The sequence below is a fragment of the Lissotriton vulgaris genome, chromosome 10 (assembly GCF_964263255.1).
Source record: "Lissotriton vulgaris chromosome 10, aLisVul1.2, whole genome shotgun sequence".
NCBI lineage: Eukaryota > Metazoa > Chordata > Amphibia > Caudata > Salamandridae > Lissotriton > Lissotriton vulgaris.
In genome coordinates, this window is record NC_141698.1 from 655,549,704 (window position 1) to 655,565,096 (window position 15,393).

The following is a 15,393-nucleotide window of genomic DNA, read 5'->3' on the forward strand; positions in this document are numbered from 1 at the left end:
CTTTCGACAGCCGAGACCTAAAAATGAGTAATGTCCTTAAGGAATCTAGTTACAACAGGGGACTTGAAAAGAGAAGGCTGATCAGGAAGCCTAAGGAAGGCTGAAATGGCCGAGTGGTAGCCCTTTAGAGTGCCCAGAGTAGAACCATGCTCTGCCAAAGAAAGGAAGAACAAGAGAACCTCAGAAAGAGGGGCGGAAAGGGGATCCACAGCCTTTGCTGTGCACCATCACACAAATTTGCTCCATCTGCAGGCCTATACTGTCTTAGTGGAGGGACGGCTGGCTGCCAAGATAACATCGCAGACTTCAGGAGGCAGGTCAAATGACGTCAACTGTTGCCACTTAATCTACACGCAAGGGGTGGAGACTAAACAGGTCCGGGTGGAGGAGACTGTCCCCTGCTGCTGCTACAGAAGATCCTCCCGAAGAGGCAGTCGGATCGGAGGAGCGATGGCCATGTTGAGCAGCTCGGGATACCAGAATCTTTGGGCCCGGTCGTGCGTGATCTTCTTCAGCACTCTGGGCAGAAGTGGTATAGGCAGAAAGGTGCATAGAAGGCCACAACTCCACTCGCGACGAAAAGCGTTGCCTAGCGAGTGCTGCCTTGGAAATTCCAACGCGCAGTACTGCTGACATTGCGTGTTCTCTTTGGTGGCGAATAGATCTAACCAAGGCTCTCCCCAATGCTGAAAGACACCTTGCACCACCTCCGAGAGAAGGCGCCATTTGTGATCCATCATGCACATGCAGCTGAGTTTGTCCACCCTGGCGTTCAGGGAACCTGCCAGGTGTTGAACCACCAGGGATATGCATTGATATTCCAGCCATATCCAGAGGCAGAGGGCCTCCTGACATAGGGTCCACAACCCCACCCCGCCTCGTTTGTTGCAGTATCACATGGCGGTGGTGTTGTCCATGAACACCTACCCCACTCTTCCCCGGACAGAGGGAAGGAATGCTTGGAGTGCAAGAATAATCACCCAAAGCTCCAAAAGGTTGATGTGGAGCCCAAACTCCGCCGGAGACCAGAGGCCTCCGATCTACGCCTCTCCCATGTGGCGCCCCATCCCAGAAGTGTTGCATCGGTCACCACTGTCAACTCTGATTAAGGAAGGGAGAGGGATCTGCCATTGACCCAATCCTGGTCTGTAGGCCACCACTGCAATTGGTGTGCAGTGCCCTCCAAGATCTGGATGCAATCGGACAGATGCCCCTGATGTTGTGCCCACTGGAACTTCGGGTCCCACTGCCGAGCCCACACATGCCATCTGGCATGATCCACCAGTAGGATGCAGGAAGCCATCAGACCCAGCAGCCTGAACGTCATCCCGACCGAAACCCGGGTAAGAGGCTGAAAGGTCGGAATCATATCCCGAATATCCCATACTCGCTGTTAGGGAGGATAAATCAGAAACTGTGTCATGTCCAGAACCGCTACGATGAAGAGGAGCTTCTGAGAGGGGGTCAGGTGTGACTTCAGCATTTTGAAGGAGAACCCCAGCGAATGCAAGCGGCCGGCCGTAGTCTAGAGGTGGGAGACGACAGCCTGTGGAGAGCTCGCCTTTAACAGCCAGTCGTCGATATAGGGAAAGACTGGAACCCCTGAACTGCGCAGATGAGCTGCGACCACCGCCATCACTTTCGTGAACACCCGAGGGGTGCTGGTAAGGCCAAAGGCGAGCATGGTAAACTGAACGTGCTTGTAGCTTACATGCGAAGGTAATGAGGTGGCATGGATGGAGGGGTAGTCTCGAAGGGGAGGGAGAAGCCCCTTCGGACGATTTGCAAAACCCATCTGTTCGACGTGATGGTGCGCCAGTGGGAGAGGTGATGCCGAATCCTGCCACCCACTGACGTTTGGGCGCTCTGAAAGGTTGGACTAGGAGGGTTTAGAGGCTGCTGCAGAGGGGGCCACGGTGGACTGTACAAGGAGCTGGTTCCCACGTACCCGGCCGCGCAGAGGCTGAATAGCTTGCGCCGGCGTGTGTCTCTGGGCGGTATGTGGTGGGGCACCACTTCAGTAGCCACGAAAGCGGAGAAAGGCAGACTGCGCAGGGCAGGTGGTGGAAAGGCTATAGGACCTGGCCATAGCCCGAGAGTCCTTAAAGCACTCCAGTGCATTGTCTGCCTTGTCGCCGAAAAGGCGACGGTCATAAAAGGGCAAGTCCATAAGAGTGGATTGGATATCCCCGAAAAAGAAAAAAAAATAGTCGACCGCAACCAGGCGTAGCGTCGAAGGGCTACTGATGTGGAAATCGTCCTGCCTAGTGAGTCGGCGGTATCCAGTCCACAGCGGATGGTAAACTTCGCTCTGTCTCTCCCTTTTGCAACAGCTCGAGAGAGCATGACCCGGACCTCTGACGGGCACTGAGGCAGCACTTGTGCAACTTTATCCCACACGGAGTGGATCTAACGGCCCAACAGACATGCTGTTTATCGACTGCAGTCCCAAGCTAGAGGAAGAAAACATCTTCTTCCCAAGAGTGTCCAGCTTTTTGGATTCCTTATCAGGTGGAGCGGTAGGAAATGTGCCCTTGGAGGTGGAGGCTTGGACCACCAAGCTCTCAGGGGTGGGTTGTTAGGAGAGGAAAGTGGGGTTGCCCAGGGCTCGGCAGTGGCGTCGGGCAATCATACTGTCCACAGGAGCTCCTGTGTTGGGCCTGGACCACGTGCCTAAAAGGATGTCCTTGAGGGCTTCATTAAACAGCAGCAGGGGCTACGAAGAGCCCGCTGCCGGTTGAAGCACCTCTGTCAGGAGGTTAGTCCTGACTGCCACTGTAGGTAGCTCGAGGTGGAGAGCCTCGGCCGCAACACCACTGCGAATGGCGCACCTAGACCACTGGCTTCCCCCAGTTCCTCCCTCTAGTCCTGTTCATAAACCAAGGGGTCGGTTAAAGGGTCCCCAGCCCCTCCCAGTCCTCCTCACCCTCCTCTGGCTGCCAATCTGGTCTAAAAGAGCCAGGTTAGAACAGGGGCACAAAAGTAACAGCCGGCGCCGGATCCAGCGCCGGTCGACACCGGTCCGACTATGTGTCTAACTCGAGGTCGAGGCTCGGGTCGACATCTGCTGGGGACATATCCGACGCCAGTTGCAGACGTGGTGGCGGTGGAATCGGCACTGGGGGAGGCGTAACAAGGTCGACGGGCACCGATCCGGATCTAGGCCTGGCTCCTAGAGGACCCTCCGACACCAAGGCTGAAGCCGCCGAAGGCTCAGCGCCCCCAGCCATGTTCGCGGAGCCCGAAGGCACGCCGGCAGAGTCGGGCTGCCCAAAGATGGCGTGCATCGCTTCGTAAAACTGACGAAAATGGGAAGGGGTTGCTCCCGGTCACGGGAAGGGGGGCGGGGGGAGATGGAGCCGGCCCTACAGGCTCCGCACGCAAAGCAGCGGGAGGGGCACCACCCACATCCCTCGTTGAGTTGGCCGACGGACGTGGAGAAGTCGAAGAGCGGCGATGCTTCATTGACTTCTTCTTGTGCTTCGACTTACCTGACCCCGAGTGCGAAGACTTAGATGAAGAATGGTGTTGGCTCCACGACCAGTCCCTCGAGCGGCACGGAGCCAACTGCCGGGCCTCAAGTAGCTTTCAGGACAGCTCCCGCAAAGACTTCGGGCCATGGTTCGGCAGTCGGAGCACGACTTGGGGACATTGTCGCGCTCCAGGCAGTAGAGGCACACGCGGTGCGGATCCGTTGCCGACATCAGTCGATTACAGGAACCACAAACCTTAAAGCCGGGCATCCCTTGTGCACCACGAGTCGAATGACTCAGAAAAAAAAGGTCGAGAAAAGTCAGTCAAAAAGTGACTGGAGGTACCGCTCTCTCGGGATCTGCGCTTGCTAGCGTGGAAAAAGAAAGAACTATGTAGCGACCGCGACGTCTTCCCGGCGACCACGGCGCGGAGTCGACCAACGCCACCTTCCAACACGCAGGGGTACTGCTGGTGAAAAACTTGCAGGATCCAGTCGGACACCTGGGGATAATTCTAAGGTAAGGAATCTATAACCAACTGTTTCTTTCAGATACTTATTTTAACATTTGTAAGACCACTGGAGATTCGAAGCACTGCTTGCTACTAAGCCCTCACAGGCACTTGCACTGCATCAAGACCCACTGCACTCTGTTTTCCCTAGTCATGTGTTCAAATGGGATTTCAAGCCATTCTAAAACCACTGCCCATCATCCTTGCATGCACATGCACACACGAGGGCAGCCATCATTGAATGTTTTTGTAAAACTATTATTAAAACATTCAGACATTAGCCTGTGCGTACAAGGCCATATTTCAATGTTTTCTAAGACTTTATTATAAAATATTAAAAGACAGCCTGTGTATCCACATGTATATGCACGCACAGACAGCCATTTATTAAACAATGCTTTTGCAATAAAGCTTTACAAAAATATTTTAGAAAAATGGCAAAGTCAAACAGCAGGTGGTCCACACCAGACTATTGACTTTGCTAAAGTTTGGTTTTCTATTGTAAGTATTTTAATTCTGTAAAGGCTAGATGGTTCAAGGCTGAACCAAGAGGCAGTACGGTACAGCTTGCTTTGCACCAAAGTGATTAGCAGCTCAACTCCTGGAAACTCATAATTTCTACTAAACCTTAAATAGGTTTAGCAACTTTACAAAGTAAAAAGTTGTTAAGCTACAACCCTTTGACCCTGGCATCCTATAATGAATTTCAAACAACAGGGAAAATTCTTAACTGACATTTTCATATAAATTCAGTCTCAATGATAGCCAACAACTCAATATTAGAGATTGTATCTTAACGGCATTGCCCTGTACAATGACCATGCAGATCTATCTGTCAAAATAAAAGTTTTAGGGCTTAGCAGCAGTTCATTGATACACAATGTTAAATTAAATAAAAGATGCAAGAAGTGTATACAAACATTTAAATCAAATTATAATCTTCTGTACTTACACTTGGTATACTTAGATTTCTTCAACTCTGTAGAAATTATATAATTTCTATACTACAATCCAAACGTACAGAAATTTACCGTTATAAACTAGGGATGCACAATATGAAAAATCCTACTATCTATCAATTAAAACATTTTCAGAAAAAGTTATTCAGGTTATAGATGCTTGTAGATGATCAAAGAACAGGTCATACCCTACACAATACACAACATACAGACATCGAACCATAGCCTGGAAGTAATGATCAGAATACCCTTGATCCTTTTGGCATTGCAGACTCATCCACCAATAGACGAAGAATGTTGCAAGACACCAAGAGCACCGAGATGGACTGCAAGGAAATTAAGCAGGACATAAGGATTTATTGAATTTTTTATCAGACAAGTGAACAAAATATAAGACAATTGCTACTATCAAAAAAAGACCATTCAAGTTTAGTGTATAGATTTTTACCGTCATTGTAAGTAGCAAGATCATCACAGAAGGATATACTAAGTTCCTCTCCCATGCAGAAGCCTTTTTCCGTCGCTCTTTTAGGAGAAAAACATATAAACATATTTGCTTCAAAGTTCCAGACACTATCAAATTCTCTGTGTGTTAAACAAATACTCCTAGTCACTGGTTACTAAAAGACAAAAACACACTCAGAAATACTTGTAAGGAAGAAGTGTCCCATGTCGGCCAGATCCATACCAGATTTTTGATGATAGCCACAGCCTATGTAAATAATTTTGAGATTCATGTGTACATTTATTGCAGGTCAACATCCTAAAAGAGGGCAAGAATCCAGTCCTAGAGGGCAGTTGTTGGACCCCACCCAGTGCTACGGACTAACGTGATCTTCAGAAAATTTGAGGATGGAGATCAAATCAATGACAACCTAATGTTCATAGTTGGGAAGAACCAGATACATTTGGGTTGTGGGTCTGGTATCAAAATGTTGTACGGCTTATATTTTCTCAAGTAAATCAGGGAGTCTGTTGGACAACATAAACGTTGGAACTGTGAAAGACTGATTCTGAGCAACCATCAGGATATGATGGCCTATAGTCCTGCTAGCTCACAGTGCATCATCTGTACCCTTAACCTGACAGGGTAACAAGTGGATGTTCAACCTCCGAACAGGACAACCCTGGCTACCCAAGGAAATTGTGTCAACAGATATAGAACCCTTTCACGTTGTTACTAAGGCATACCCAAAGAGATACACAATTAACCCCTTCCATGCTGGTGACGAACCCCAGCCGTCATGCACTACGGCGCTCGTGTGCTGATGACGGCTGGGGTTCGTCATGGCCCGCCCGTGTTCTGCCGGCGGCCGCACACGGGGAAAATCGCGGCCGCACGGAAGGGGTTAATACACAACATGCAATTTCAATATTAATTGAAGCATTGTGATTCTTGAGTAAAATACTTGCACTGCAATAATCAATAGAAGGAAAAAGAATAAATAATGTGATTCACATTACACGAATGGTGAAAAATAAGCAGTTCAACCGAAAATATATGCTTGCATACAAGTACTGTAATACATTGTACTCCTACCTAGCGAATTCTATCCATCATGTCCAGGGTGAGTGAATCTGCTAAATCCCTGTAGCGTGATTTAACTCCCTGTTACCTATAGGTTAGTGTAATCAGGCTGTCCATCTTGGTGTAGAGCTGGACAGCATCCCTCGCATGAGGTATACAGGAATCAGCTGAGCTGGAATTCCAGCATAGATCGACCTCTCAGATGCCAGCAAAATGCACCTCTGTCTAAACAAAGGCATTATGTTGTCTATACACTAACATCATCCATATTACTAGCCAAAGCCCCAGCCAGGCCACCATTGTTTATTCTATTGTGATAGTTCTGTTGCCAAGCGGCCAAAACAAATAACATCTTGTGTGATAAACATAATCCTTGTACAGAATGTTCAAGGTGTTTTGAAAAAGTGCCTACAAAGTCATAGTGCAAGCAAAACTGATTCTGAAGGATATTATCCTGTAAGTGCATGCACATGAATGTGTCTCACGTGTGTAGAGAGAGAAGGCAAATTAAGAACATTAACCTGTAAAATGTATCCATGTTACAAAACGTTTAAGAAATGTAGAGTGGGAAGGCAGCACCAGATAACCTAGCCCACCCACAACTTATGACTGGAACAACTGCCATTATAATATGCTTGTTTCTTTATTTAGGTTGCTGCACATGAAGTCTACTTGTGTCCAAAGACTTGAATTAACCAATAGCATTTCCTTTCATTTTTCACATTTCAAACTTCTAGCATTTGCATAATAATATTTACACTCTTTTGTTTCATTAAATAAACTTTGATTCATTTCGGAGACTACTTTCACCAACAAGCTGAACAAAAGAGAATAAATGGCAAACAATCCTAAATAAACATATGTTTACAAAGCGAAATATAGATAAAACGACTAGTAATGCTTCGAAAATTACAATTTTGGTTGGAGGTTATTCCTCAAATCCATACTTTTATCTGAATTTACACCTGCATTTTTTCCAAACTACTGCCAACTTTGTTTAGTTCATCAAGTTTTCGAAGTTTTAAAAACTGCACCAAGTGGAAGTTGATGATCACTTTAATCTGAAGTGGACAGATAGCGGTTCGTCCAAAAGCGCTCCTAGGTTGCGAAAAGGAGTTGAGAAAGGTGCTGTACCAGCAAAAAACGGAGGGAGTGCTAGTAAAAGGCTAAAACCTTGGCTATGATCATTCACAAGACTAAGAGCTAAATCTTGCTTTAGTGTAAGCCATAAGTAGCTGGATAAGACCATCTACAAAAGCTTTGAGCAGCATTTTCACAGTTCAAAGCCAGCAGAGAAGCACTATGTGAGACAATGCCTCAAAGCATAGGAAGTATCTAGTAAACACACAACAGATTACTAAACATTAGCAGCAGCTAAGAAACTACTCCTGACTGCGAGCAAGCCAGATCTCTACTCTAACTAACTGAGTGAAGACACTGAAAACCTGAAATATATCCCTTTCATTCTTTTATATCACCTTCACTAACAAGAACAGACTAGCAGTAGTCAACATCGGAGAAGATCAACATGACCAATACATGTTGCTCTCTCTGACAAGTGAGCAGATTAATTCAACAGATATTCTGAGGTTGATAACTGCAACTTCGACACAGAAAAAATGTCTGAAAGAAAAGCTAACAGAATACAAAATTACAAGTTTGCAAGTCTATGTTAAGAGGGTTAACAAGGATGGTGGAAGGACATGAAAAATACGAGACCTTATCCTCTCCTTTCTTCACCACCTTTCCTGTGGATAGATACAAGCAGTATCTGGTCCCTCAACTCTGGTGGCTGCACTACCATCTTCAATATGCTTCCTGCAGCATTCATACCCCTCCTCCCCAGACTCTCAATGTTAGTCTGTTGACCTTGCTGACCAGACTATGTTCAAGCTAAACCAAAGGGGATGATGGCCGGAGTGTTGAACATTGCAAGCACTCACCCCCAGTCAATTGATCTGGGTTCAATCCATCATCATTCTTTAGCTCATTCCTCCACACCAGTTCAGACAAGGCCATAGGCAAATCAGTCTGACCCTGTGCCTCGTGGGAACAGTCCAGCCCAAACTGCCAAGCCATGTCTTCCCTGGACCAGAAACAAGCATCCTGGGACCGGTTTCTGGCTAATCAGCCGTCATCAGCCAGGCTATCTTGAATCCAGTGGCAAAGTGAGCAAGGGACCTACGTCTGGGCATACCCTGCCAACTTAGGGCGAACAAAGCAAAACGAAAGGGGATGATGGGCGGAGAGTTGAACATTGCAAGCACTCACCCCCAGTCATCTGATCTGGGTTTAATCCATCATCATTCTTTAGCTCACTCCGCCACCCCAGTTCAGACAAGGCCATATGCAAATCAGTCTGATGTTCAAGCTAAGCCTTTAGGTTCAGGATGTTATACATCAATCATATCAGTCATGAGGGAAATCAGGGGAGATTTCAGTGGGCATGTCCAGTCCCTGGTCATAGTTGTCCCGCTCATTCTCCCGCAGCTCCATTCTAGCTCTCATACCCAGGACTGACCTCTGGGCACTCTGTCTCCAGTCTATGCATTTTGTTCCATTCCAAGCAAATGGCCACTGAGTTCTGCCAGTTTCGTCCACATTCGTTACCACTTTAATGGGCCCTTGCAAGGACGAAACTGAACTAAGGCCTGTTCTCTTCTAGTCATTGGTTCCTCGTGTAGACTCCATGATGGCTCCTTTAGCTCACCTTTATGCAGTGCAGCACAAGGTGCACATAAGTCTACCATTTTCCCTTCTTGCTGCTACAGTTGTAGCCACCAAAGCAAATGACACAGGGAAACTGAATTAAGTCTTTCAAGGCAAACACAAAGTCATCCAATTTCACAGTGAGATAAACATAAAGCCACAATGTACAGAGGTGCTACTCAAGGGAATGCTGGTGGGACATGCGGTCCTGGTGGCTAGAAATGTGGCAAATTCAGATTGCCCAGATGTTGAGATGGTGTCAGATACAAATTCTGAAGGGGATGCTGAAGAAATCAAAAAACCTTCTTAGGGGTCCCACTGATACTTAGTCCTTTTAAACCAACAAAGAAGAAATTGGCACAGAAGCTGAAATCTAAAAGTTGCATCTTTATTAACCTCAAATGAGTCAGACTACGTCACACAGAAGCCTTAGCAACTGAATGAGGCAGTCTAAGGAGTACAGAAAACAGAGGCCTTATATATGCTAAGGATTACATAGTCAGCATAAGACCAAGGGGCAGTCCTGGCACATGTAAGCATGCAAAATGACTAATATTGACATGCAAGATCTGCTTGCTCAACAAAGTGGGAGGAGCTAACAGTGGCTGTTTTTGGCAAACACATCCTGACATTTACATACTAGGAACAGTTGCAAGGACAGCTACAAGCTCAACTGAGCATGTGCGAAGGTGGAAGATGCTGAATATAGTTCGTTTCTAGGCAGATTACAAGAGTAGTCAACACTGAGGGAGGACAGAGCACATGGTGAGCACGTGGCAGCACATGGCAAACTAAAATGGCTGCCAGAAATACAAAATGGCTTTCAACTCATGCTAACAAATCCGTCCAATATTTAACAATGCAACAGGTCTTCCTCAGTTCATCTGGTCATGTGCTTGCTTCTCTCAGACAACACACTTTCAGAAATGCATCCCTGCCCTAACTAGCACCTGCCACCGGATTGGCACGGTCAGGCCTCTTTTCAGAGGGCCATGGGGCAAGCAGGAGTTACTTGGCCCAACAGTGGGCATTGAGGCTTTTTAATCCTGATGTCAAGGGGTCCGACCTATTATGGGTCCTGAGTAACTGGGTCAAGCACTTTGCCTTTTAGCACTTGCCTCTCATTGGTAAGAACAGGTTGAGCAGTCCAAGGATCATCGAGGGTGAAGGTAAGTGTGAGGCAGACACAGGCTGAAGACTCGAAGCACACACAGTAACAAAACAAAGTTGAGTGTTCAGGCAAAAAATTGCTTTTATGAACAAAAGAAGTATTTGAAAGTGGTTGCACAAAGCATAGCATTCACGCAGTAAATAGTGTCCACAGCCTCTAATGGTCAGCGTGCTAGCACCATCCTGTGTCGAATCCCAGAATCCCCCTGTCCCATATTGTGGGGTTGGATATTCCCCCACTTTATACTAGAGGTGACTCCCAGTTACCGCCCTGCACAAAGTCTATGCCTTGCCTTAAGAGTTAATGCTAGCATTGTTTAAGTGCTAAGTTCGTGCAAGCCCTTAGCAGGCCCAATGGTCTGGAACAGTCTTACTCTACCAAATGGCAGCTGGCAATCTCGTGTGGATCGGAATTCCCCGTGAAGTGAAGTGAAGTGAGGATTTGTAAAGCGCGTTGGCTACCCAGGGGCGTCCCAGCGCTGTAGGAAGCTTGAGCTGAGCCAGAGAGGTGGGAAGGGGGAGCATAGTGAAGTTTTAAACCGGAGTTTTACTGAATAACCATGTTTTGAAATTCTTCCGGAAAGTGAGAAGGTTGGGTTCGGATCTGATGTGGAGAGGGAGGGAGTTCCAAATTTTGGCTAAGTTGTAGGAGAGCGATCGGCCACCACATCTGGCCTTCCTGATGCGTGGTACTGAGGCGAGATGGGAGGTCGCGGACCTAAGGGAACGGGTGGGCTGATAAGCTTTCATAAGGGTGGAATTGATGGAGGGGCCTGTTCCCCAGTAAGAGCGATGTGCAATGCACATGCTCTTAAAAACGATTCTGGCTCTTACAGGGAGCCAGTGAAGGTCTTTCAGTCTGGCTCTCACTGAGGTTCGGCGAGGAATATTCAGGAGGATTCTTGCCGCACAGTTTTGGATAACCTGGAGTCTGTTAAGTGTGAGTTGGGGTGCTCCAAGGTAGAGGGCATTTCCACAATCGAGGCGGGAGAGGATCAGTCCTTGAACCATAATTCGTCTCGCGTGGAATGGAAGGAGAGGGAGAATCTTTCGAAGCAGTCTCATCAACCCGAAGCAGGTAGCAGCTAGCTTGGTGGCCTGCTGGTTGAAGGAAAGGGTGTGGTCGAGCCAGATGCCCAAGCTCTTAATTTGCTCCTTGGGTTGCGGGGGATTACCTAGACAGAGAGGCCAGATGGGATCAATGGTTTTTAGGTCTCGCGACCTATCGATGTGCGCAAGCGCATCGAGCGGAGCGAGAATTCAAGTGGCAAAAACATCATGAAACTAAAGGGCTTTCAGCCCCGCGGTTTTCAATCAGTTCACGTGAACCACGTGATTAAACATGCACGCGCATCGGCAACATTTCTCAATCACCCTCCCACAGGCACGCCCCCCCACCAGGCTCTCCCGCCCCCATCAGGCTTCCCTCGTAATCCGCCGCAACATTTCTCAATCACCCTCCCACAGGCACGCCCCCCCACCAGGCTCTCCCGCCCCCATCAGGCTTCCCTCGTAATCCGCCGCAACATTTCTCAATCACCCTCCCACAGGCACGCCCCCCCACCAGGCTCTCCCGCCCCCATCAGGCTTCCCTCGTAATCCGCCGCAACATTTCTCAATCACCCTCCCACAGGCACGCCCCCCCACCAGTCTCCCGCCCCCATCCGGCTTCCCTCCTAATCCGCTTCCCCTCGCTCGCATTCCCACCCCAGGCTCTCCCGCCCCCATCCAGCTTCCCTCCGCCATCTGCCTGCCACACTAGAGCTGCGGACGCCTCAATCTCCTCCCACCTCGCATGGCCGTCCTTTCTGCCCGCCAGCACTTCAGTTCAGCCCTGTCTAAACCATGCCTCCTTTCTCGTCGTTGCCTCCGCATCAGTCAATCAGATGCTCGTTCTTTTCTTTTTACTTTCAAACTACTTTTTCCAATTTCAACTGTCTCGGAGTTCCCTTGTTTCTTAGATCATGGTATTATCTTCTTATTTCCATCACGTCCATCGCTAAAAGAGAGGAAGGCTTACAGGAAACATCCTCTGCAGCGGGGCTTATCTCGACTGGGACAGTAATTCAAAGTGAAATGACGCCCCCCCACCAGTCTCCCGCCCCCATCCGGCTTCCCTCCTAATCCGCCTCCCCTCGCTCGCATTCCCACCCCAGGCTCTCCCGCCCCCATCCAGCTTCCCTCCGCCATCTGCCTGCCACACTAGAGCTGCGGACGCCTCAATCTCCTCCCACCTCGCATGGCCGTCCTTTCTGCCCGCCAGCACTTCAGTTCCGCCCTGTCTAAACCATGCCTCCTTTCTCGTCGATGCCTCCGCATCAGTCAATCAGATGCTCGTTCTTGTTTTTTTTTCTTTTTACTTTCAAACTACTTTTTCCAATTTCAACTGTCTGTCAGAATCCACAGAAAGTACGTGCACCCCACAAATAGGCCATCAGCTCCACCGCATGCCTTCAACCCTAGTTACATCAACCCTAGTTACATTTAATTAGCAGCAGCAGCATTTCTCCTGTGCCAGGCCACATCAGGACACTTTCACCCACACAGCAACACTTACAGACAAGCAACGCCACTCACACCCACGCAAGCCCACTATCATCCACGCAACACCACACTCACCAACGCAACACCACTCACTCACTCACCCAAAGCCACTTTCACCCACACAGCACCACTTTCAGACACGCAACGCCACTCACACAGGCAACGCCACTCACACAGGCAACGCCACTCACACAGGCAACGCCACTCATCAAAGCAACGCCACTCATCAAAGCAACGCCACTCACTCAAAGCAACGCCACTCACTCAAAGCAACGCCACTCACTCAAAGAAACGCCACTCACTCAAAGCAACGCCACTCACTCAAAGCAACGCCACTCACACATGCAACGCCACTCACACATGCAACGCCACTCACACATGCAACGCCACTCACACATGCAACGTCACTCACACAGGCAACGCCACTCACACAGGCAACACCACTCACGCAACGCAACTCAGTCACGCAACACCACACACACGCAACGCCACTCACACACGCAACGACACTCATCCACGCAACGACACTCATCCACGCAACGACACTCATCCACGCAACCCCACTCATCCATGCAACACCACTCGCACACGCAACGCAACTCACACACACAACGCCACTCACACACGCAACGCCACTCACACATGAAACGCAACTCACACATGCAACGCCAATAACACATGCAACGCCACACATGCAACGCCACTCACACATACAACGCCACTCACACATGCAACGCCAATCACACACGCAACGCCAATCACACACGCAACGCCACTCACGTTGCCAATAGGTCTCGCAGTAGGAAAGTTGGAGCCATTACCATTGCAAATAACAATGCCTTTTATTTTTTTTCATGTTAAAAACATAAAGGGCTTTGTCATTTACAAAACCAATAGCTCCAACTTTCCTACTGCGAGACCTATTGGCAACGCCAGTGCTTGTTGTGATGTTGTTACCAAGGAGCATTATCTCTGTTTTATCCCCGTTTAGCTTGAGACAAGAGCCGGACATCCAGGTAGCAACTGCTTCCAGGCATTTGTGTAGGCTATGATCGGAATTTAGGGGAGGGTCCAATGATACCACTAGCTGCGTGTCGTCCGCGTAGGAAACGATCTTCACCCCAAATGGGCGGACGACATCAGCTAGTGGGCGCAGATAGACATTAAAAAGAGTGGGGCTCAGGGAGGAGCTCTGGTCTCCCTCTCTCGAGACCCTTACTCGATTTAAACGAAAGTGTCATTGTAGAGTAATCTAAGAAGACAAATGTAAACGGCCGCCATCTTTCAGTGGTGTAACGCAAGTATCTACGTGCATATACATTAGTGCTCATTACTATAGCTCTAGCCCTATTAACTAATTATCAACATAATTGATTAATTATCTCTTGTATATAAAGAGGACTTCAGGGGCACTGTCAGACACATCACTACGACGTATGCATGAGACGACTTTCCGGACTTGGGTAAGTTCTATAGGGACTCTTCGTGGCACTTCCCAGGCTGCGCATTTCATTCTGACTCGGCGCAGGCTTCGTTTGCTATTGCGCGTATAATGGGGGAATCTGAACTTGGAGCACAGTGAGACCGTGTAACGACTTTTTGATTGGGCACAAATGGATTGTTATTGCTTTCGATGTTCACTATGACAAACATGTGAACAGGTGTTCTCTTGCTTATTTTAATTAATGGTTTACAGTGACAATATTTGAGATTATGCGATTTTGCATGATCATCGCCATGTTTGGTTAAGAGGAACTGGTTATCACAATGCAGGTCCCTACTATAAGACCTGCAAATAAATCAAGAAATTCACTATATTTTGTAATTCTAAACTGTTCCCTCCCCAATTACTTTCCGGCTATCATTACATCTTGAATCACCAAAGTTTCTATGAAATATCCAGTATCTTTGTTTCTTTTAAGACTTAACATTTTAATATAGGTTCTCTGTATATTTAACAACATTGAGACCAACACCTATTTAATTTGGCTTGCTCTCTTTTCTATCCATAGGATACTTTGCCTTTTAATGAGAATCTTCTGGAATTATTTTCGAAAAACATTTTTCTTGCTTACCATGGAGAGAGTACGCTGTCACTAGATTATTTTAAGTAAGCCATCTCTACTAAAATTAACTTTAAAAATTAACATCGTATGTCCTCACTTTCTTCTTTGTCTAAACTTTTTATTCATTGACAATTTTTCACAGCATTTCACTTTTTGATCAACAACACTGTTGAAACATATTCAGTTCAGAATCTGCCCTTTATATATCATCAGGTACGCACTTTTTACAGCAAATGTCTAAAATAAAGTTAGATATGTACGAATAGGGTTGTTTCTCCCTTCCCTATTTTCTGACTATATATTTGAACATATATATTCTTTCTGCACTTTTGGTGTATGTTTGATATGGTTTGGAGCGTTACAATGGATATACAAATCTTGTTATCATATTGTAGATATGTTCATGTATGTTTACGAATAGGGTATGTCATGT

The 15,393-nt window shown here is 47.5% G+C and overlaps 1 protein-coding gene across 1 annotated transcript in view; it reads right to left on the reverse strand.

Annotated features, from left to right (window-relative positions):
• The window catches only part of LMBR1 (limb development membrane protein 1), an 802,485-nt gene that overhangs the window by 96,332 nt on the left and 690,760 nt on the right, over positions 1 to 15,393 (reverse strand). The window contains exons 11-12 of the mRNA XM_086941490.1: positions 5,392 to 5,468; positions 5,192 to 5,269 (exon numbers count right to left, since the gene is read on the reverse strand). Coding sequence (XP_086797616.1) covers positions 5,192 to 5,269; positions 5,392 to 5,468 — 155 coding nt within the window. The remainder of the gene's footprint in view (positions 1 to 5,191; positions 5,270 to 5,391; positions 5,469 to 15,393) is intronic.